Source organism: Cottoperca gobio, chromosome 11 (assembly GCF_900634415.1).
Source record: "Cottoperca gobio chromosome 11, fCotGob3.1, whole genome shotgun sequence".
NCBI classification, from domain to species: domain Eukaryota; kingdom Metazoa; phylum Chordata; class Actinopteri; order Perciformes; family Bovichtidae; genus Cottoperca; species Cottoperca gobio.
Window position 1 is genome coordinate 5,977,751 of NC_041365.1, and position 22,379 is coordinate 6,000,129.

At 41.7% G+C, this 22,379-nt stretch overlaps 2 protein-coding genes across 2 annotated transcripts; both read right to left on the reverse strand.

The window, feature by feature from the left end:
• Positions 1–402: 402 nt before the first annotated feature.
• Positions 403–4,727, reverse strand: matn1 (matrilin 1). The gene is made up of 10 exons (XM_029443370.1): positions 4,640–4,727; positions 3,207–3,391; positions 2,945–3,109; positions 2,627–2,849; positions 1,617–1,739; positions 1,354–1,526; positions 1,033–1,264; positions 751–903; positions 567–647; positions 403–452 (listed from the first exon to the last, which is right to left on the reverse strand). Exons 1-10 carry the CDS (start codon positions 4,725–4,727, stop codon positions 403–405), a joined length of 1,473 nt encoding a protein of 490 aa, XP_029299230.1.
• A 5,460-nt stretch (positions 4,728–10,187) lies between these two features.
• Positions 10,188–21,347, reverse strand: nobox (NOBOX oogenesis homeobox). The gene is made up of 9 exons (XM_029443405.1): positions 21,192–21,347; positions 18,484–19,223; positions 16,482–16,644; positions 16,253–16,359; positions 15,905–16,047; positions 15,654–15,790; positions 13,948–14,209; positions 12,600–12,916; positions 10,188–10,847 (listed from the first exon to the last, which is right to left on the reverse strand). The coding sequence occupies exons 1-9, from the start codon at positions 21,223–21,225 to the stop codon at positions 10,408–10,410; spliced, it is 2,343 nt and encodes a 780-aa protein (XP_029299265.1). The 5' UTR covers positions 21,226–21,347; the 3' UTR covers positions 10,188–10,407.
• Positions 21,348–22,379: the final 1,032 nt, after the last annotated feature.

The window sequence follows — 22,379 nt, forward strand, 5'->3', positions numbered from 1 at the left end:
GGAGATGTGCTTCTCCGTTTTGACATGACAAGACTTTTTTGGGGAAATTCAACATTGGCAGCAACAAAGAAAAACCCTTCAGCGTACAGTCACCGTTTCCCTATGAGGGAAGACTTTTATTAACAAACACACAGGCTGGCTATGGAGGACGGCCTTCGGAGCACACACAAAGGCAAGGTCCCTATGGCAACCGGCGCTTCGTGTCCCAGGAGACCCAAGGGTAGGAGAGGTAAGACCGAGAGGAGGCGGCAGAGGTGATTTGGAAGAGCTCGGGATACAAGCAGAGGTCAGGGTTCACACACACGGGCTCTTCAGTATTTTACAGGAAGTAGAAATTGTTTGTGTGTGTGTGTGTGTACGTGAGTGTGTGTGCAGATGTATAGTAAAAAGGGATGTGAGTTCTCAGACGATTTTGTTCTCCAACAAGGCGATCCTCTTCGACATACTGTCTAGTAAGATTTTGTCAAGGACAGCAACAATAAAGACAAACAAGACAGAAAATATAATAACAACATTAAAACCCTAACATCTTATTCGCACACCATTTCACCCGTTGTAAAGGATATATTTTTTTGTTAGTGCCTGAAGGGCGTCTTCTACTTTCTTTTGGAACTTTACGAGGGAGTCACATTCGCAAGGGTCGTCCTCTGTGGGAACAGAAAGCACAAGTTCTGAGTTATTGGACCAGTGTATATCATAAAATGAGCAGTAATAACACAATTATGTTTGTATTTAATCATCATGTGTGACCTTGACAGATGTTAATCTGCAGCTTCTTAGCGATCTGGGTCATAGCCTTGAAGTCAGCGGTGTAGAAGTAGTGCTCTCCAGTCGGCTCAGAGGCGATCTCTTTCAGCTCATCCTCCACTGCATTGCCCACTCCAACAGCGTACATCTTGAAACCTGTAACACAACATAACACACACAACTAATCATTGCAGTTCGACATCTGACTGGTAAAAGTAGGCTTTGGATTGTATCTTCTTATACTACACCCATGCATTGAGAAGTAATCCATCCTCTCTCTCTCACCGTGCTCCTTGGCCTTCTTGGCGGCTTCTCCAATGTAGTCCTGACTGCGTCCGTCAGTGAAGACAATGCCCACCTTGGCAACTCCGGGACGGGCGCCCTGACCGGCGCTGAAGCTGTTGTCGGTCAGATAGCGGAGAGCCTGGCCTGTCATGGTTCCCCTCTCCATGTAGGCCATCTTCTTCACAGCATCCTTCAGGTCTTTCTTGTTGTTGAAGCGGCCCAGGGGGAACTCCTGTGGGAAGGAGACAGAACAATTACGTTGATACGGAAGAAGGAGGAGAATTATTAGATGACACTAAAATGGCAAACGCAGACACGTGCCTGTCTGACTGAGCTGGAGTACTGAACCAGTCCAACGTGAGCCTTGCTTTCAGAAACATCCAGTTTGTCGACGATCTGGTTGATCCACTTCTTGACCAGCTCAAAGTTCTCAGGACGCACGCTCTTAGAGCCATCGATCAGGAACACCACGTCTGTCGCTGAGTTGCTACAAGCTGGTGATGTCAGACACACAACAGGGCATGTTACTCTGATAGCACATTGACCGCGCCTGGACAAAAACCTTCATACACACACACACTCACCACTGCAGCTGCGACCATTGTCCATGAGGGTAAAGCCATCTTTGCAGGCACACTTGTATGATCCGGGGGAGCTGATGCATATCTGCTCACAGTCATGATCCCCGGTGGCACACAGGTCCGACACTGTGTGTGTGTGTGCGTGCAGAACACACAAACACACAGTGGAATATATGTTGAGGCACACACACACACAGACAGACACACAGAGGGGGGGTGTTGGTGGTTGGAGTTAGGAGGAGAGAATGAAACTATGTCAGTTTGAAAACGGGAAATTCTAGCATTGATTTTTAATGATCCACTGTGACTTGCAACCAACAGTTTTGAATGTGTGGATGATGCATGAGTCCAGTGGATCCTTAAAACAAACAGGTGGAAAAGATTGGAGTAGCCTCAAATGAAGAAGATCCGTTTGTATGTTTTTTTAAATGTGAGGCGCAGGCTCGTCCAATAACAATCCAACACTGTGATCATGCAGCTCTGCCCTTGGATGAAACATCTGCAGTGAGATTGCCTAGCAGTCAAAGCTGCCACAGACTTGGAGAGCCAAAGGGCATCACTAATTAGAGGTTTAATGATTGTCACTAATGGATCGGTAATTACAGAGAGATCAGTCTTGCCTCTCGGTTATGTGAGAGTTGACTGAAGAACAGGAGCGATTTTTCATTCCTAAAGGTTGTTCCTGACCTAATGCCCTCCAGCACTGGGAGTATTGAATGATTTTGAATGTTTGAATGAATATACTGAAGTCTTTTTGAGGACAAAAAGGAGGGAACAATGTAAAGGAATGAAAAGATGACAGTCCTGATACCTTACCCTCAGTATAGGGGGGCAGCTCTGTCCACAGTGATGAAGGAACATGATGAAGACCCACTCTGACAGTAATTATTTTCAACCATCAATTTCCTATTCCTATTTCCTTCACTCAGCACTAATCCCTCTGTCGCTCTAACTTTAAACAATTAAACCCATATCTTTCCTTCTTCTGCTCCCACTTCCTCCCCCCATCTTACCACAGAAAGCTTCCTGGAACTTCTTGGTGAGCTTCTCGATGACGCTGTAGCTCTCCACGTAGTCCACATGGTCATCCAGAGGATCACTGGCCATCTGCTTCAGGGTGCTCATGTCCACACGTCCCACACCGATGGCAAAAATCTCAATACCGGCATCCCGTGCGCGCTGAGCCACATCCTTCACGTTGTCCTGGGGACGCCCGTCTGTCACAATAATGGCAACCTGCGAAGGTAAAATTAGATTTTTTTAAATGATGATCAAAATGATGGAATATGTTGAATTGTACATGTGTGAATGCATTTACATGTGTGTCTGACCTTGCTGATATCAGGAGATTTGACACGAGCGCCCTCGCTCTCACTGAAGGCCACATTCAGGGCAAACTGGATGGACAGGCCAGTCATTGTTCCAGTGGAAAGGGGCTCGATTTTGGTCACAGCCTTAATCAGACCGGCTTTGGTGCGGTGCGTCTTCAGAGACACCTACAGTTGCATAATAGCAAGGTCAGTGATATTAAATAGTTTGACAAATAAATAAAAACGTCGCTCTGTGCTAGTGAAGGCTAGCGGAGTGCCATACCTCGTTCTTGACGCGGCTGGCGTAGTTGACCACTCCCACACGGGTGGCGTTGGGTCCAACATCCAGCCCCTCGATTACCTTAGCCAGGAACACCTTGACCTGCTCAAACTCTGCAGGGCGAACACTCCGACTGCTGTCGATGATGAACACAATGTCTGTGGGACGGGTTTTGCACAAACCTGCCGCTACACATGAGGAAAAGATGACAGAAAGGAGATTGTTGTGTATTTATATCTTAAAAGTTTGCAACTGTACATCCACGAAATGTTCAGAAAAGTAGATGCATAAAGAAATGTAATTGATGAAGAAGGGATAAAAGGGGGGAGGGTGGGAGGAGCATAGGGAGAACGGAGGAGAAGGGAGGGAGGAGGGGATCGAGGCTGGTGAGAAAGTGGGAGGAAACAGAAAAACAGGATGCAGGGAGGCAACAGGGGTGGAGAGATGTGAAGGATGAAGGCCAGGGAAAGATCAGATGAAAGTCGCCTGCTTTAAATATATATATTTTTTAATTACTTCTTAGATAATATTAATAAATAATTATTAGAATGATAACTGAACAAAAAATCAGAAAGACGGTGAGATGCTCAGAAACAATACATACAATAGGAAACATTTTTGCTGCAAATGGAGCTATTTTATATGTGTTAGAGACGGAAAACTATTTTTGTGATGGTGTCTGGTAACAATAATAATAAAAAACACTTTGCAACAGGAAACATGTTGGATTTTCAGTGAGGGTTCAGGCATTTGAGGCCTCTTTAAATTAATCGCTAAAACTTCCAGTGTCTGTTTAACATCACTGATCTCCCTTCTCACCCTTCACCTCTCTCCCACCACCTTCTACATCACACACACACACACACACACACACACACACACACACACACACACACACACACACACACCCACACACACACACACACACACACACACACACACACACACACACACACACACACACACACACACACACACAACCAGCAACAACACAAAAAGCACTGCTGTCTTTAACACTGGCTGACTTGTCACTCCAAATCAATACATGCCCAAAAACGCTGAAACTATATAAATCAATATAACTGTGGAATTATATTCTTTTGCAATTATTAACACCAATTTTAAAGCGAAACATAATGAAGCTAAATAAATACTTGCCTTTTTCCATTCCTTCCTTGCAATTCTGTTACCTCTGAGAATGTATGCCACTCTACAGGAGCTAGTTCACACACATCATACTCTCCTTGGATATGGAAAAGACCATACTCAGACCAGAGGGATTTACCTTCTAAAATACTGTCACCTCTGTATAAAGTCAAGCATTTACTTTGCTTATTCATGTTATCTATTCTGAGGTTTACTGTTTTCAGTAGAAGGACTGAAGCGTTATTACCCCATTAGAATCCACGTTAAGGGTTAGCGGTCATCATTCTTACCCATAGCAGCGGCCGTGCGGAGGTCCAAGGTGGCCCGAGCCCCTATGAGGCCGAGAAGCAACAGGAACAACAGCGGTGTAGGCGTCATGGCGACAGAGGGGTGACAAGTAAACGCAGGGGTCTGAGCGTGTCCACAGACAGTCCTAGAGTGAAGAGCCAGAAAGGAGACAGAGCAGGGCGAAGGGAGTTCCAGGCGAGGGGACGGCCACAAAGTGAGGCTGAGTGACTCTGAGCTGGAGGTTATCAATGCATGTGCTTCACACACTCAGCACAGACACCCCCCCTCTAAAGCTTCAGTTTGTGTGTGTAAATGTGTGTGTGCGTGAGTACGAGAGGGAAATACCTGCTCTGGGAGGACCTAATATGGTGGCCAAGGAAAGACAAACACACCTTGATATGGCTAGGATGGACAGATGTGTGTGTGTGCGTGTGCGTGTGCGTGTGCGTGTGTGTGTGAGAGAGAGAGAGAGTAGTACAATTTGTGTTGTGTGTGTGCTCAAGTACCTGAGGGTGTACAGTATGTGTGTGTGGCTGGGGGTACAGGAGCGGCTGGGGTTTGGTGCAGAGTGCACGCCAACGCAACCGCCCCAGGTTGGATTTGGCCAAAAGCTCAAATAAACACCAACATGAATTCCTCTTTTCTCCCCGTGTTCCCTCTTATAGCAAACACACATTTATGGTGCGGAAGTGAAGGAGAGCCACCGTACACAGCCCACAGTGTTCCTGCTGCTCTGCATGTTGGGAGGTGTGTGTGCATTTTTGCATAAGCATGCATTTCTGTATAACTTGAAGTCTACAAGCCAATTCCTAGATTCTTAAGTTCAGCTCAGTTCAGCTCCTGAATCATATGTAACATTTTGCGTATTTCTATCACGTTTAGTCATTTTCTCCCACCCTTCCTAATTTTATAGATTTTTAAAGCCTTGACTTTCATTTATTTTAAGATCAAATTTACTACGGAGCAGATCACAACAAACATAAAAATAGAAGGTAAATATTCCCTAAATTGCAACCATCAAAAACTTTCATCCTGACTCATTACTCTCCTCTCCACTGTCAGGTAGGCGGGCCCCAGCGACGTAAACACAGTAGGAAAAACACACTTTCATCAACACTCACATACACATCTTTAATCTCTATATATACTCCACATACACACTAAACAGAGACCCCTCTTTTCCCTCCGACATCCCGCTCCATGCGACCCAACCCTGCATTCCTCTGCACCTTCCCTCCTCCTCCACACACACACACACACACGACCTGAACAAGCCGCAATTGAGGGGGTAAGTCTGGGAGGGGAAGAGGAGTTGGGGGCTCAGGCTGTACAGTAACTAGCCAGACAGATTTCCTACCGAACAAGCTGTATAATCAAGAGTGCTTGTGTGTGGGTTTGTTATGTTGCCGTATAGTCGGAGATGAAAGATTTTAGATGTTATTCCTGGACAGCATGTCATCTCTGGGATGGGCTTTTTGTCTTATAAGAGAAGATACAACAGACACAGACGTACGCATGATCGCGGAAACACACAAACATATACAGTACACACACACACACACACACACACACACACACACACACACACACACACACAGGTTATGTAACCCCCGTCTGCTTGGCAGGCGGGACAAACATAAGCTGGATGAGCTTTACCTGCATCCATCAGCATTTGTGAAATATTTCACAGCACCATGAAATTTTCTCATTTTTCATCCGCTGTTTACACATGATTAGAGTTACATGGTAATAGAGGTTCACTGTCTAAACTGATGAAAATAACAGTCTGCTGTGTGTGATATACCCTGTTACAAAGCTAGATTGTCCGTTTCAATAAAACATTTACAAATTAGGCTGGTAACTTAAGATTTTCTTTCATGTTTCAAGTAATCATTTAGTATAACACATGTCCGAAAGAAATTGTTTTGTCTGACAGTAAAACATCCAAAGATATTTACTTTACATTAATGTACAACACTAGATTTACATTTGAGAAGCTTGAATTAGTGAATGTTGGCATTTATACTTTTAATTTACCTATAGCTGAAACAATCAGAAAGTTAATCAGTTTTAATCAATAGAGTTTTTTTCAAGCAAAAATAAACAAAATGTGCTGGATCCAGTTTCTCAAATGTGTTTATTCTGGTTTGCTTAGTCTTCTATGATGATACATTGATTTGAATGCCATTGGGTTTGAGATCTGTGACAACAAGATTCAAAAAAACAAAAAACCTTTTCTGACATTAGCGATTAGTCAATTAGGCAAGGAAATAATTGTCATATTCATCAATAATGGAAAAAAAAGCCATAATTGCAGATTTATCAGCATCACATTTGTTCAATTCAAGTTGAATAACATTTAAAAATCAGTTTAGTAAATTCACTATAACCCCAAAAGCTCAGTTTTTTTCCGTTTCCCTTTTTGTCTCAACCATTTATTTTCCCAGTAGCAAAACAGAAATCTAATCTAAAGACAGAGCATATTTGCTTTTTTACTGAAAAAAGGAAATGTTCCTGTAAGTCCTCTTTCACTGCCAATAGCCAAACCACCGCGGAGATAGATTTAGAGAATATTCATCACAATAGTCCTGCCAGACCCATAGATTAAATGGAAACAAGTCTAAAACAAACATATTCCTTCATCTCAACCACACTGCAAGTCATTGACATTTTTATACAAGGACACATTTAAATAACATCGCTCTCAGCAAATATATTTACTATCAACATGGGGAGGTGAGATATTTTGTCTCTGTCAAAGCTGGGCCTTTCATTGTTTGTCTTCATGTTTACACAGCATTTGAACAGACTAATCTATTCATTTTATCCAGTAAGTCGTTTTCCCCAACGACTCCCTCGTGTCATCTGTTCCCCCAAACCCAACACAAGTCTATTTGTTGTTTCTTTTCAAAACAAACTAAAAATCAACACCCTGAACCAGAGAACCAAAGCACTGGTGGATCTCCAAACCATGTTTCAGCTTTGTTCCACAACCAACATTGGCCTATTACGTTCAGTTATACTAATAGACTTTAACCACTAATATCAATAAACTGCCTTACTTGGCTATATCAAATCAGTGCAAGGTTTTCTTTCACTTTTTTTCGTGTGTGTGTGTGTGTGTGTGTGTGTGTGTGTGTGTGTGTGTGTGTGTGTGTGTGTGTGTGTGTGTGTGTGTGTGCATACAGTCACAAGGTTTTGGAAAGACTGCGAGGATTTCTTGTTAGACCACATCCATAAATATTGAAACAAGTTCCCTTTCTTCAAATCTCAGAATACTGAGTAAATATTGACACGGTGGAATCGGGGTGGACTGAAGCATCCCTTAACTGTGCTTAGACCACTCTCACATATGTGCACACAACACACACACACACACACATGCACAAGCACATGCCTTCCAGCTGTGCTCTGAGCACTCTCTGTTCACACCAGGGAAGTTGTGGAAAATTAATTACAAAGTTAAACCTACATGAAACCCTCCTCAGTCACACATGAAAGCTCACTGACACATGAATGTAAAGAAAGCTGAAACTGTGCATACTGACACGAGACAGATACACAGTGATAGGCTTCACCTATTCAAAAATAAAATCCAGAGTAGAAAACTCTGCTACACTGAATTTGAATGCAGCTCTCACACTCAGGGTTTCATTCCTGAAATGAATGTGTTGTGTGTTTCTTTATGCAAGAGAGTTTGAGAAATGAAGTTTTATGTGTGTGTATTCATGTGTGTTTATGCTGTGCTTCTCCTGCCAACAGTAACAGCTCAGTAGCCAGTGAGCAGGAAGAGAGAGGTTCATTAAAAACCCAAATACAGCAGTTACATAACCCAGTTCTGTTCATCCCAGAACCCCCTGTGCTACCAACACACTTCTCCCTCATCCCCATCTTCTTCTCCCTCCCACGCCTGCTGGCAGAGCCCACCCATCATCCTCTTCTCCTCCCATAGCAACAGCTCATCTCAGCTCTCCTCCCTTGTTCCCCGACCAACACACTGCCTCCCTCCTCCGTCTCCCCCCTCCTTTATCCGCTCCCCTGGTCCCTGCCACCTCCTCCTCACTCTCATCAAACATTTCCTTCTCTTACTCCCACATCATCATCCAAGCTTCAAACTTTACTTCACATGCAGCATGACTACGAACCAGGAATATTAACTAGAGTTAAAACAAGAAACTTTTAATGTTTTACTTTCACTACTGAGAGCAAGAAATTACACGATTGTTCCAAAACGTAATGAAAATGCCTTCAGCTCTTTCAGAGGTGGAGTTTCATATAGGGATTTGGTTTCCACAATCCTTTCAACTGACTTGCATACTAAGACTAAACAGATCGTAAAGTGCAGTTAGTGTGTAAACACAGCAGATGGCAACACAGATTAAGGATTTGGGCTGTATCAGCGATTGTCTGGGATACCTCTACCCTAGAAACAACTCCGTCCTGTTTCCCCTTCATCGGATTAACGAATGTCTTACATCCCACGATGGAAGGATGTCTGAGAAACCAACATGCTGTTAACTAAATCCCGGCATGCGGTCGACTCACATGAAGGAACAGTGTCCTCTTGTGGCCTAAAGACAGCCCTGAAGCCATATACTTTAGCAGCATATCAAATTAGGGTCAGAAGTGCCCAACCCGAGGGCTGTGGACTGTTACCGGGCCAGAAGGAAAGTTTATGGTTAAGCAAAGCTGAATAATAATTGAATGACTTTGAAGGCTATAATTGTCTGTACATACAATTTCCCTGAGGTTTATCAATCTGTGCGGTAATTATCCTGAACTTTTACCTCATGACTCACCATCATGCCCAAAAACAAAAACATACTGATTTTTAACTCCTGCTGATTACAAGCACACAAGGTAGCTGGTCTATCTCCACTATTTCTTAGTAAGGTTTTTCTGTATTTTATTATGTATTTATTAACCACACTGAAATACGGACAATGAAGTTGAAGTTTCTGTGTAAAACTTCACTTTAAGTCCATTTATAAATAAAGCATGGATTGTTTATAACACACTATAATGTAGATGTAAGTGGCTATAAGGGCATTTGTACATGCTTATTAATGTACAATGTGTCAACACTTATAACCTTCTAGTACATAACATATTATATTGCTGATTTACTATATTATGATTCATTATCTGCTTATACACCAGCCTCTTATGAAGGAGTTGTAGCTGCTGACAAATACATAAATAAACACGCATATCTACTTTAATCTACATTATCGCGTGTTAAAAAAAAGCTTTGTTTATATACCGTTTCAAAATGCTAATTAGCTAATTAGACAAATACAAACAAATAAAGTGTTGCTAGTTTCTGTAAAATGTTTACACCTGTCTTTCTCTTTGTACATTTTTTACTTTGTATTAAGGATTATTTGTGTGTTGGGATTTAACACTGAATCAAAGCGTTGATTTGTGAACATGCATGCATTTACTGATGGGCATGTGGGGAACAATTACGCTTAGCAATTAACACGCCCACGCCCCTCTCCGTCCGGTCTGCAACAAAATTGCATCAATAAAAACAGTCCTTAGTGCAACAATATGTTTGAGACCACTGATTTAAAATGAAAACAATGCTAATTAAATGCAAAAATAAAAGATTAACAGAACAATGAGCATTTATTGCAGCTAAATGCAGCCCAACCAAGCCAGTTTACATCATTATTTTTACTGAGAACATCATAATAGTAATACAAATGTATAATACAGAAATACTCAAATGTACACAAGATATATATTAACACAGACAAACATGTAGTCAAAAATGATTGGGGGAGAAGTCGCAGTGGAAGTGGCTGTGAATCTCTCGCGGACTGTCATACTCCATCTTGACATAAGGGGGCACTGGAGAGCTGTCTGGAGATGCAGGGCTAACATGAGTAGGCAGCAGAGATGCTGCCTTAGTTGGAGTGATCGCAGCTCTGAGGCGAGATGGCTGCAGGGTGGACACAGGAGGGAGGACGGTAGTGCTGCTGCTGCTGCTGGTGTGTGATGAGTACTGGGAGTTTGCATGTGGAGGCCCGTGGTCCCCCCGGGGAAAGAATGAAGGGGGAGGCAGGGTGTTGGATGAGGGCGACTGGTGATCTTGAGCACCTCCCAAGCTGCCAGGGTAAGTTGGAGGGCACTGAGTACGCTGGTGGATGGCAGGCTGACTGTACATGTTACCCCATGGGTATGACTGGTACGCTGTGATCCCACCTGCCAGGAAACACAGATTCAAACAGAGATGTGACAATTGAGCTTTACCTGAAGTCATTTAGCTCAAGTTTAGGAGCAGGAACACTCCTCTTCCTGTCATACGTCTACAGTGTTGGGCAAGTTACTTTAGAAATGTAATTTATCACACACTAGTTACTTTCATTTGAAAGTAATAAGTAACTATACAATATTACAGTCTGTGTAGAGCATGACATTACTAATTACTCTATTTTTGCATTACTTTCACCAAAAATAACTGCAGAAGTACAACGATGTTATAAAATGGAAGAGGATTGCCTCTTAGCTTTTTATTATCCATTTGTTTGAAATTGTTTTTTTTACCATGAGCACCAACCGGAGGATGCTTGCCCACATACTTTGTATGGATGAGCTCGTCAGCGCTCAATCTGACAAGTATGAAGCGAGGAGAATGTGGATGTACGACACGATCCACCGTAGACAACAATACGGTGAATATCATTGCCTCGTTCAAGAGAGACTGATAGATGGAGCCTGGTTTGTGCACATTCATATGCAGTGGTTACCACTTTGTATGGAAATCGCCCCTTCATATTAATATATTTTTTCTGATGGAGCACTGGCAAAAGGGCCCCAGGGTGTGGATAAATGAAAAAATGTAAACAATTAACACTTTGTGGTAACATGTTAATCGACATAGTAAATTAAATATTACTGAAATCCTATAAGTAACACATTATATTACTGCTAAATGAAATGCATTACTGTAACATGTTACTTTTGTAATGCGTTACCCAAACACGGTCTAAAAATGCCTACTTGCCCTGCATAGTGGTTTGTGCCCCACCAACACTCCCCCTTTCTCCCTCTCATTGCTTCCTTAGGTGTCCACCGAGCCCAGGAGCTATGGTTGTTATTCCACATCCAGCATTTATCCTGCTCCACCATTTTCATCTGCTAATCTTTATTCATACTGGGTGTCTGATTGGTAAGAGAGAGCTCTCCCTCTCTCTCTCTCTCCTCCTCCTCCTCCTCCTCCTCCTCCTCCTCCTTCTCTCCTTCTCCTCCTCCTCCTCTCTCTCCTTCTTCTCCTCCTCCTCTCTCCTTCTCCTCCTCCTCCTCTCTCTCTCCTTCTCCTCCTCTCTCTCTCCTTCTTCTTCTCCTCCTCCTCCTCTCTCTCCCTCTCTCTCTCTCTCTCCCTCTCTCTCCTCCTCTCTCCTCCTCCTCTCTCTCTCTCCTTCTCCTTCTTCTTCTTCTTCTTCTTCTCCTCCTCCTCTCTCTCTCTCCCTCTCTCCCTCTCTCCCTCTCTCTCTCTCTCCTCCTCTCTCTCTCTCTCTCTCCTCTCTCTCCCTCTCCCTCTCCCAAGGCTTTGATGGGTATGAAACTCTTCCAGTTAATCATCACTGTAAAAGATGAACAACTAAATCAGAAAATAGAAGGGCACTTGGAGAGCACGAAGCTCCGGCAAGGCCTTTTCCATAAGTGAAAAATATTGTGTGTATCGGGCCAATGATTCGCATCTGCTCCAACATTTTATGGGTTCTTCCTTGGCCCAAGCGACACGCTACCTCCAAGTTTCATGAACATCTGAAAAGTAGTTTTCAGTAATCCTGCTGACAAACAGATAAAACCAACAAACCGAGCCACAAACATAACCTCCTTGGTGGAGGTAAACATCTGGTTATTTGAAAAAAGTGTGCCTTAACCCCTGGGATTGGTGTGTTTTTGTGGCCTCATAGAAAGATCGAATCAAATTACATCCCAGTGACTCACCATGATGACCGGCTGACTGCAGCAGGATCTGTCCTGCGTTCTGGGACTGGAAGTAAGAGTGGCCTCCAGTGGAGTAGGTCACCATCCCAGTAGAGTTTCCTCCTGGGCCAAAGGTCAGATAGGAGGTAGGGTTTGAATCTGGAGGGTTAGGGGTGAGATAAGGGGAGGGGGTGAGGTAGGCCATGCGTGGCAGAGATGCTTGAGGTTGGAGCTGTGGCTGGCTGGAGGGGTAGGAGGTCTGGAGCTGGTAGGAGAGAGGGTTGTTCTGCTGGCCTGAGGTCAGGTAGTCGAGCTTCTCCCCAAAGTCAAATAGAGAGCTAAGGACAAAACAAAGAAGAATTTAGTCACAACACAAACGGACAACTATAAATATATAGTGTTACAACAGAGATGGCATATATGGTATGCTCAGATACTTCCATATATCTCTGATCCAGTCTGTCTTTATATTGCTTTCTTCCAAAGCTGGGGGGGGGGGGGCAAGGAGTAATACGAGGTGTTCATGAAGGCTGCAGGCTGCACTGCTATATAACTTTCTACACAAAAGGGAAGCCCAACAGAAATACTTTGGTAACCTTTGATATGTTCAATGATATTTGTGTTAGTCATATCAGCTAGCTGTCACCACAGCACCCTCTTAAAGTACCAAATACCAAGTCAAAAGCTGAGAGAGCGATAGGCAGCCATTCAGTGGGAATGGGACCTGCTGTTGCAGCCCGCCACCGCCCACTGAGCTACAGAGAAGGAAAATGCGCCCATCAGTACTACAGGAACTAACCCTAACCCTTTATGCAAAAGTCCTCTTAACTCATTGCGAGCAACAACCAGGCTTGAGCCAGCACTTGTTTTAATGTCCGCAGAAAAAGTTAATTTCTTGCCAGCTTGTATACCATTGATGTTTTAACAACAGTTACTCTACAGAACATACTCTCAACTCATCAAGAAAAATAAATGAACTATTATTTTTGTTGATAGAAGTTCGAATGAAAATATGTTCTTTTGTAATTTGGGTGAACTGACCCTTTAAGTCCCCTAACAGCAGGACATTTATTGATATTCATTTATTTTCTTGCATTGGGGAATTCATTTTAGAGCTGTGATAAAGAATTGTAGTAAAATAAAAATATAATTCTGTACAATTCAACTCCTAGCATGATTTCTGAAATATTTCAGAGTGCCAGCTGAAACCGACTCCCCACTACAGGCGCTGTCTGACACATCATTATATCAGTATTTCAAAGGATCCCTGCTCCTGTCTGCAGCATGTCCCTCTGTCGTCTCTAGTACTCATCCCTGTTCAAATCATCGTCTAGTATTCATCTCACAGTCTGCTGTGAACCGAGCTGACCTGGTGTCAGTCTGCAGAGCCTGGGTGTCACGATGGGCATAGGCGGAGCCACTCTCCAGAGCATCCAGGAACAGAGGTGGGGTGTGAGCCAGGGTGTTGAGGAGAGGTGGAGCTGGGTTGGCAGGGTTGTAGGTCGAAGTGAAAAGGGGGAGACTGGCTCGCCGCAGGGGGGGAGGGCTGTGTATGAGACGGGGGTGGTACACTGCCAACCCCCCCTGAGATGAAAGCTGATGCTGGCCCACATCTCTCCCTCTGGATTGACCTTGGAGATGAAACACAGAGATTAAACACTGAGATTAAAGAGACACTGTAGTTTTGTTTCCGGTGAATTGTATGATCTCAACATGCAGAGTGAAGCACACAGAGTTTAAACCTAGATCAACTCAATTCACAGAGCTTCTCTTAAAAACACCAAATACTGATGGTTGATGGTTGGACCATCAAAACTGATGGCCCAACTAAAAACTGTAAAATGATGGAGTTATAAATCCACTCATTTTACTATTAATACTAAACTGAGATCAAACTTCCCATTACATTGTTTTAATTGTGCAATAACATAGATGAATATTTACGGGACTTTGGTGGCAAGGCCCTATATCTCAACATAGCCCACAAACAAATGACTAAAGCCAAGAAGCCACACACAGAATTTGCCGAAAAGTACCAAGCTGGAGATGCGCGAAAAAAAAGCGATTTCTGAACTTCTGCTGAAAGCGGAGCAGAGCAAATATTCTTTCAAGAAATGGAATCAAATCGTCAAACTCATCTACTGCTGCTAGTTTTATGGCCGCTCAGGAGATAGCACGGCGTGGAAAGCCGTTCACAGATGGAGAATACATGAAAGAGCATCTATTTTATCTATAGCATCTGATATTGTTCAGAACATTTGAGATATGTCTCTCTCTGCAAAGACCCTCAAGGACAAGGCCATTAAAATGGCAACACACATCACCAAACAGCAAATTGAGGACATCAATTCAGCTGAAGCATATTCATTCGCCTGTGATGAGTCAAGTGATGTAAATGATGTTGAACAGACAGCGCTGTGATGCAGGTGTGTGAACTGTGATGTGGTGCAGGAAGAAATCATTGATTTGATACCGCTAAAAGAGTTTGGTGTTGTCCTAATAACAATATAATCTCAACAGTTTCCTTTGTATTTCTGTAATTTCATAAATGCAACAAATATAGTTTAACTATATATACAACTTAAGCTGTGTTGTGAAATATGTGTTGAGGCTCCAGACACATTTTATTTGGTGGAAGAGGTGGCAAAATGGCTCTTGATAGTAAAGGTTGCCGACCCCTGTACTAGTCGGACATTGGCTGTAGTCTTTGCGGTGTGTTCGAATGTGAATTTTTGGCAAACACACAGGCGGCGTGAGGTGAAGCAACAGCCAGGATTGCCTGCACACGGCTCTCATCTCTGACGTCATAGGCAAACATAAAAGTGGCTGAGTCGAAATGGCGGCGGCTTGCAGTGACAGAGTGAGTGTGTCGGCTCAGGACGCCAATACGCCCCTATATCTTTACATAGAAAATAGTTGTTTGCTTCTATATTAATGTTCTGAATGTCCTATATAGAACCTCTCTGAGTGCCCTTCTAGTTAGCATTTTATTTTGTACTTTTTGTAATGTAAAAATGTCTCTTGTATAAGCAGTAATTTAATAATTGTGTAATAAATACATGTGGATTTCAACACCTGGGCTGTTGAGGATGGCCAATAGGTTGCTGTAGGAGGGCGGAGTCTGGTTGGAGAGGGTGGAGAAAGAAGGTGCAGCAGGGGCGAGCTGGGGCAGCTTGGTGGCAAAGGGATTAGAAAAACAGGGAACTCCCTTACTGAAAAAGAGAAGAAAAAAACGTACAGAACTCGTATATCAAATTATGCTTAAATGAAACATGTTAGGACAAAAAAATAAACTACAAAAACACAGAGGGATAATGCTGTAATACCTGTTGGGCGCCAGGGCGGGATTGATTTGGTGAAATGGGGGGCTGCTGATGCTGAATCCAGCTCTGCTCTGTCTGTGATCAACCCTTGCTGTCATGGAGCGCTCCATTTTCCTCCACTTAGCCCTGCGATTCTGAAACCAGACCTGGTTCACAGCATGATGCAGAGGGAGGCAATACAATTGATCAGAAAAATAACTGAGGATTGTGACGAGAATATGGGTAGGTGAAAGAAGGGAGTCAAATCCGAGGCAGAGAGGTAAAACGTAATTCCCTGTTTGCTAATTTCTCTCTCTTTAAGGAGGTACATCAACAAATAACCAACGTAAAGAAGTCGGGGAGATTTCTAACCATAATTCTTTGAGGTGTGACACCAACTGACGCAGCGATGACTTTCCTCTTCTCCGCGTCAGGATAGTGGTCCTCCTGGAACAAGGCCTCTAAATGCTCTAACTGATCTGCACACAAACACACACAAACACACACAAACACACACAAACACACACAAACACACCAAATGAAGGTCAGGTTTTGCATATTCAAATCTGAACACACCTGAACAATCTGAAAGTTTGGTTACCAGTACTGTAGAGTGTTCGTGTTTTCTTTTTCGGTGGAGGTGGAGGCAGGCAGCTGTCGACGGTCTCTAATCCCTGCAGCAGAGGGAAGCTTAGAGCCCGGCCTCGACCCCTGTTGCTGTACCGAATGGAGCGTCGAGTAGAGTACACCTGGTTTATCTCCATCTGCCATAAACCAGACAAACATTATTAGTAGTAAAACTCAATCAGTTTACCATTGTCTGATTTTTCATCTTTGTGAAGTTACAATAATGTCTTTAACGCTGAACACAATGAATTGGAGGTGAAGACCAAGAGCCAACAGGGAAGTTTGTCTGCCAAAAAACATCAGAGGTGCACCGAGAAGTGCACAGTTGAACGTTTCAGCCCACATAAAACAAAGCAACAATGATTTTCTGGAAATAAAAGTTTGTTAAAATTACAAAGAACAAGTAATTCATTTCCAGTTCTGTTTATGCATCGCTCATATGTGACACAGATCTAAAACCAAAAGATTTAAACTCAAACTGTTCATTAATTATCAGGGCCCTCTGTATTTGTTAGAAAGGCTCTTTCCACCACCTTGTTTGTTCCTGGCTACTTTTATTTTGTAAGTGGGGGCCTGAAATCAGGGGAAATTAAATTGTATTGCTATTTTTGCTTTACATTATCTATGTTTATTTATCTATAGTTATCTATGACTACAGATTACTTTATGGTGTAGCAACAACCGGCAAATAATGATAAAATATAAGAGAAATTCCCCATTTCCTATTACATATTTCACAGTTAGATGAAATGCGTTGACACAGTTTGACATTAACAAATTCTGCATGCGTTTGTTACAATGCATCAATTAAGCACTTTCGCCCACTGATTTCACACTACACCACACACTGAGCCAAATATTTAAATCCAGGATGGTATTTTCACAGCTGCATCATTAATATTGCAGAAGGTTGTAGGTGTGCATCATTTCACACGTACGGCACTGTAATTATACATGAAAAACGAGTTATTATTAGACACCTGGAGATCTTCACTGGAAGATACAAATGTGCCTGTTGGGCTGAAGAGGTTAAACCTCATGCTCTGCCAAACATTATTCAAACCCACAGAAGTTTATTTTAAAATCTCGCAAACATCTCCAAGATCTCAAATGTGTCAGGGGAAAATGTGTTTAAAATGAAGCAGCAGACATACTAAATATTTCCAGCGGATTAAATGGTGCAGGCATAAAAAACATGGAGAATTTGAAGTTAAATATTTTAATGTTATATAACCATCCTAGCTTAAATGAAGAGCTGCCACAAGGTAATAAAAATACACTCAGTGGTACAATCTGTTGCGATCTAATACAACATAAAGTCTACATTTATGATGCCTATAATGTTCAATTAAATTATATGCTTTAGCACTGACAACATAGTCAGCGGTGTTGTTGTACTGGACTGCATTATATTCAGAGCTGTTTCTAATATTCTGCACCCCTCATGTACGTAAATAAAGAGGACAAAGCATTTGCAACAACTCTTAATATAATGTAGTATAAATTAACACCATCTTTAACTATGACAACAATAATGAACATATAATTAAATATATACATGTCCAACAATGTAACCAAAAACTGAACATGATAAACTTTCGTAAATTGCAATTGATTGTATAAATGTATCTAAAAAAGTGGCCACTGAGGGTATAATGTATATAATGTCACACAGACTGTAGTAAGATGACTTTTCCTGTCGTAAAGCCAGTTAAAAAGGGGAATTTCCCCAATTTCACAAATTAAAATCTGTTTCCTGGTCTTAGGAACTGCTGCATATTTAAAGAAGGGATCATCCCTATGTTTCCAAAGCATGTGTGTCTCTTGATATAAACTAAAATTGTAAGAGATTGGAATGGCGAATTGCGTGCAAGTTAAAAGGTTCAGGTACAACGTTGTTCACTATATACAGCATGTTCACAGCTCATGTGATTAAGTGAGCAAGTGATTGATAAACAGTGACGGTCTATTCTCACCTCTAGTGGCTGTGGGCCCTGCTCGGGGTGACTGTGAGGTAGAAGGGGGCTGTGGGGCCTTTTTGTCCCGTGAGGCTGAGGAGGTGCAGATTGTATCGGGACTGGAGGTTGTGAGGAGTAAAGCAGGGGAAGAGGAACTGGAGGGCAATACGGGCCTGTCCCTCCACAACCCAGGAAGACAGGATCAGACAGGTTGCAGCTGTTTATCAGTCCAATGGGAGGCTCTGACAGAGCCGAGCTCTCCTCTGAGCTCATCGCTGACACCTCGTGTATCTGACACTCCTTTTCCTCCTCAAACCGCTCACTTACATCTTTTAAACCTTTCCTGTTCCTCACTTGCTCACTTTGCTTCTTATCTTGCCTCTTCCTACTCTTTTTCTTCTCATATTTGTCTTCAACACTTTTTGTTTCTTTGTCCTCTTGTTTATCAGTGATTGTTTGCTTTTTGTTCTCAATCTTGTTGTCTTCTGTCTGCACCTCCTCCGCTCCCAGCCTACTCTCTGGATTCACCTGCTCGTCCTCTTCTCCCTCTGTTGCCATCAGTTCCTTTTCTGACACAACAACTTTCTTTTCTTTATCCTCATCCCCCGCCTCTTCTTCTCGGTCTGTCTCCTCTCCTGCCTCTTCATCCTCCGTCTGATTAAACACTTCCTCCTCTTCTTCTCTCCTCCTTCTGCTGCTCCTTTGGTCGTTCTTTGTTTCCAAATCCTCCAATTCCTCACACAGAAGGCTTGGACAGTCTGCAACAGAGTGAGTGAATTTTTTAATTTATTTTTACTTTTGTCCAGGCTTTACAGAAGCTCGACACTAAAGCTTGGAAAGGTAACATTGGGGAAGCTAGATTTGTTTAATTATCCAACCAAAAAACCCAGCCCATTGTTGCCAACTCTTTTCCAATCAAAGTAGCCATCATCATCACAGCTCCAAAAGTCACCAAGCAAGAAAGTCACCAAGTTAACAACACTGACAGCCCATCCCTTCAGGCCTTCTTCCAAAGCCACTACCCCAAAATGATGTACAGAGTTGCGTGCAGGCAGGCAGGTAGGTAGACTGGCAGGTCGGCCGTCCAATCATTTCATACGGTCCGAAAGTAATGATTGAAGAGACTTTTTACACAGTTACCGGATTATTTTCTTTTTTTTGTCAGAGCATTTGACTTGATTGCTGTCGTAATGAAAAGAGTATTTCAACAAATATAACAAAAATAAATTCTAAAATACATAGCCCACCCTAGCTTTTATCAAAACCAGACCTGGAGAAACTTCTACATGATGCTGTATCCATTGCCAAAATGCTGCAGCAGATTTTAACATGGACGAAGAGAAAAAAGAAAATTACACTTGTCTTTAAATCACCAATTAGCTTCCAGTACTAGAAATTACTTTATGGTTTCTTGATCTGCCTTGGCCTTGCTCCACCATGAGTTACATATATGAACCACTTATCTGTCTCTTGTATTCTTGCTGTACCAAAATCGGTGAAGCTGTCTTTAGTTTTATGCTCCCAGTTTCCTGAATAGGCTCCCTGAGGACTCCAATTACTTTTAAAAGCAGCCTTAAAACGTATATGTTTTTCTGTTTCCTTTTCTATGATGTGTAGCACATCCTTTATTTGTTTATGTGTGTTACTCTGTGTTAGTTGTAAACGTCTATTATCAATATTGCTTTTAGTAGTAGTGGTAGGATTTGTGTACCTTTTTCCATCTTCTTTGTTTGCATCTTAATCTTTATGTGAAGGACACTGAGTTTTCCCCCAGTGTTTATAAATTGATAATCATAATGATTTGTCAAAAACAATAGAAATGACAAATGTGGTCTCAATTATACAGCTGCCGCTAACAACATTTTTTTATGAATGTATTAATTAAATTAATTGATTGGTCTAGAAAATGGCATAAAACAGTAAAACAATTTTACTGTCAATAAATAGAAGATCTTAAGTTTACGTTCAATTACTCAATTTAATTTAAGTTGTGACTAAAATGATGCATCTAAACTTGATTAAGTTACAATATGTATATAACATTTTCATTTAAGTTGTCAGAGAACATACATTCTAGTAGTTCAAATAAAAATGCATTATCGAATTATGTTTTTTACTTTGACCTAATTAATGCATATGCAAGGGAAAAATTAAAATGCTGTTGTAAGATTACATTTTTATTTTAAACAAGACCGCCAACTACTTCCACACTGGAGGCTATAAATACTGGAGATTTCACTTTTAGAGTTCCTATAGTGTAAGAAATAACTTGACAATGTTGGAGGAGTTATTGCCTTCATAATTCATGAGTCATGCAGTGACCTGAGGTCGACATAACCTGATAAACGTCATCCTCACGAGAAGCTGCTGCCTACAGTGACTTAATTAGTGTCCCAGCTGTGCAGCGCCTCGTGTCACCTCACCTGACCGCTAATTAAATCTGAACGGCTAGCTGCAGCTACTAAACTAGCTAACCTGTCCTCGTCTACAAACATCGGGTCGTGAATGTTAATAGCCGAGTTTTAAATTCTGACTCTGTGTCTCTGTGGAGCTGAGTAGCATGGGGCGCTGCACCTCACAGGAGAGATAAAGAGTTTCAAATACACCCAGGAAGTTTTAAAAGTCTTTCAAAAGTTCACAAAATGACACAGAAGTTGAGTAAAGAAAATGTGAAAGCAAGCCAATAAACCAATAAAACAATTAAGTGTCAGCCAAAACGTCCTTACCAAAATCTTCAACTAATTCACAGTCTTCGTCCATTGTGAAGTCAAAACCAATAAATTAATAATCAATTAAGCAACATAAGGTCACGAAGAGAATTGCTCCTAGACTGGAGGCTAATGAGGTTGATTGATTGATTACCTCCTTCAGCAGTGTGACGGAGAATTATCGCGTGAAGGGTGAAACTGAACCAGCCAATCAGTGACCAGGACAGGTGGTCCTATACGGCTACAGAGAGATGTAACACACGTGATCAGTTTTACAATTCTTTACAATTTATTTTCTTTTGGAGGTGCTTTACTTGAGTATTTCCATTTTATGCCACTTTATACTTTTACTCTATACATTTCAGAGAGAAAAATTGTACTTTTTATTTGACTGCTATAGCTACAAGTTACTTTTTTAGATTATGATCTTACATTAAAAAACTATAAAATACAACACATTAAATATTAAACAGGTGGTTCTCAACCTCTTTTGGCGTGAGACCACTTACAAAAAAGTAATTATTTAGATGTCGACGAGTAGTTAACAGTTCCACTAAAGAAAGATTTCCTCTCTAAACTTCTCAGATGGTTTTATTTACATAACAGTTCAAGGACCAAAGAGGTAAAATTATCCAATATTTCATAAACAAGCAAAGTTTGAAGTAAATTGTAGCAGAATTTAGGTTTTTTCTTACCCCATTAATCATCTCGTGACTTATCTCGTGACCCTCTGAAGGAGGATGACGCACAGGTTGGGACCCACGGAATAAAATAAAATCTTAAATCTTAAAACTATACAGTAGCTTCACCCTAACCGGCTTCAACAGTAAAATGCTGCTTGTGTATTAATGATCTAATAATGTCATATATAAGTTTACACATTGTTCTACAAGAGTACTTTAACTTTTGACACTCTAAGTACATTTAGCTAGTAATGGAGTATTCTCAATGAAATTGACTTTTATCATCACAGTTATTCTGTATAAAATAGGGTATAAAGAAAATAATCCATGAAGCCTATAATTGTAAATAATCCTAACATTGTGAATCATATCATCATACAATTCTACTGTAGGTGAATAAAAGAGTAGATTATTATGAGACTTCAGCCATTTATTGCATTATAATGTGTTTTTGGACAGTTATGTGTATCATGCAGCGGCTTTGTGGCTGAAGAGTATCGAGACTTTTGGGCGTGTGACCCCT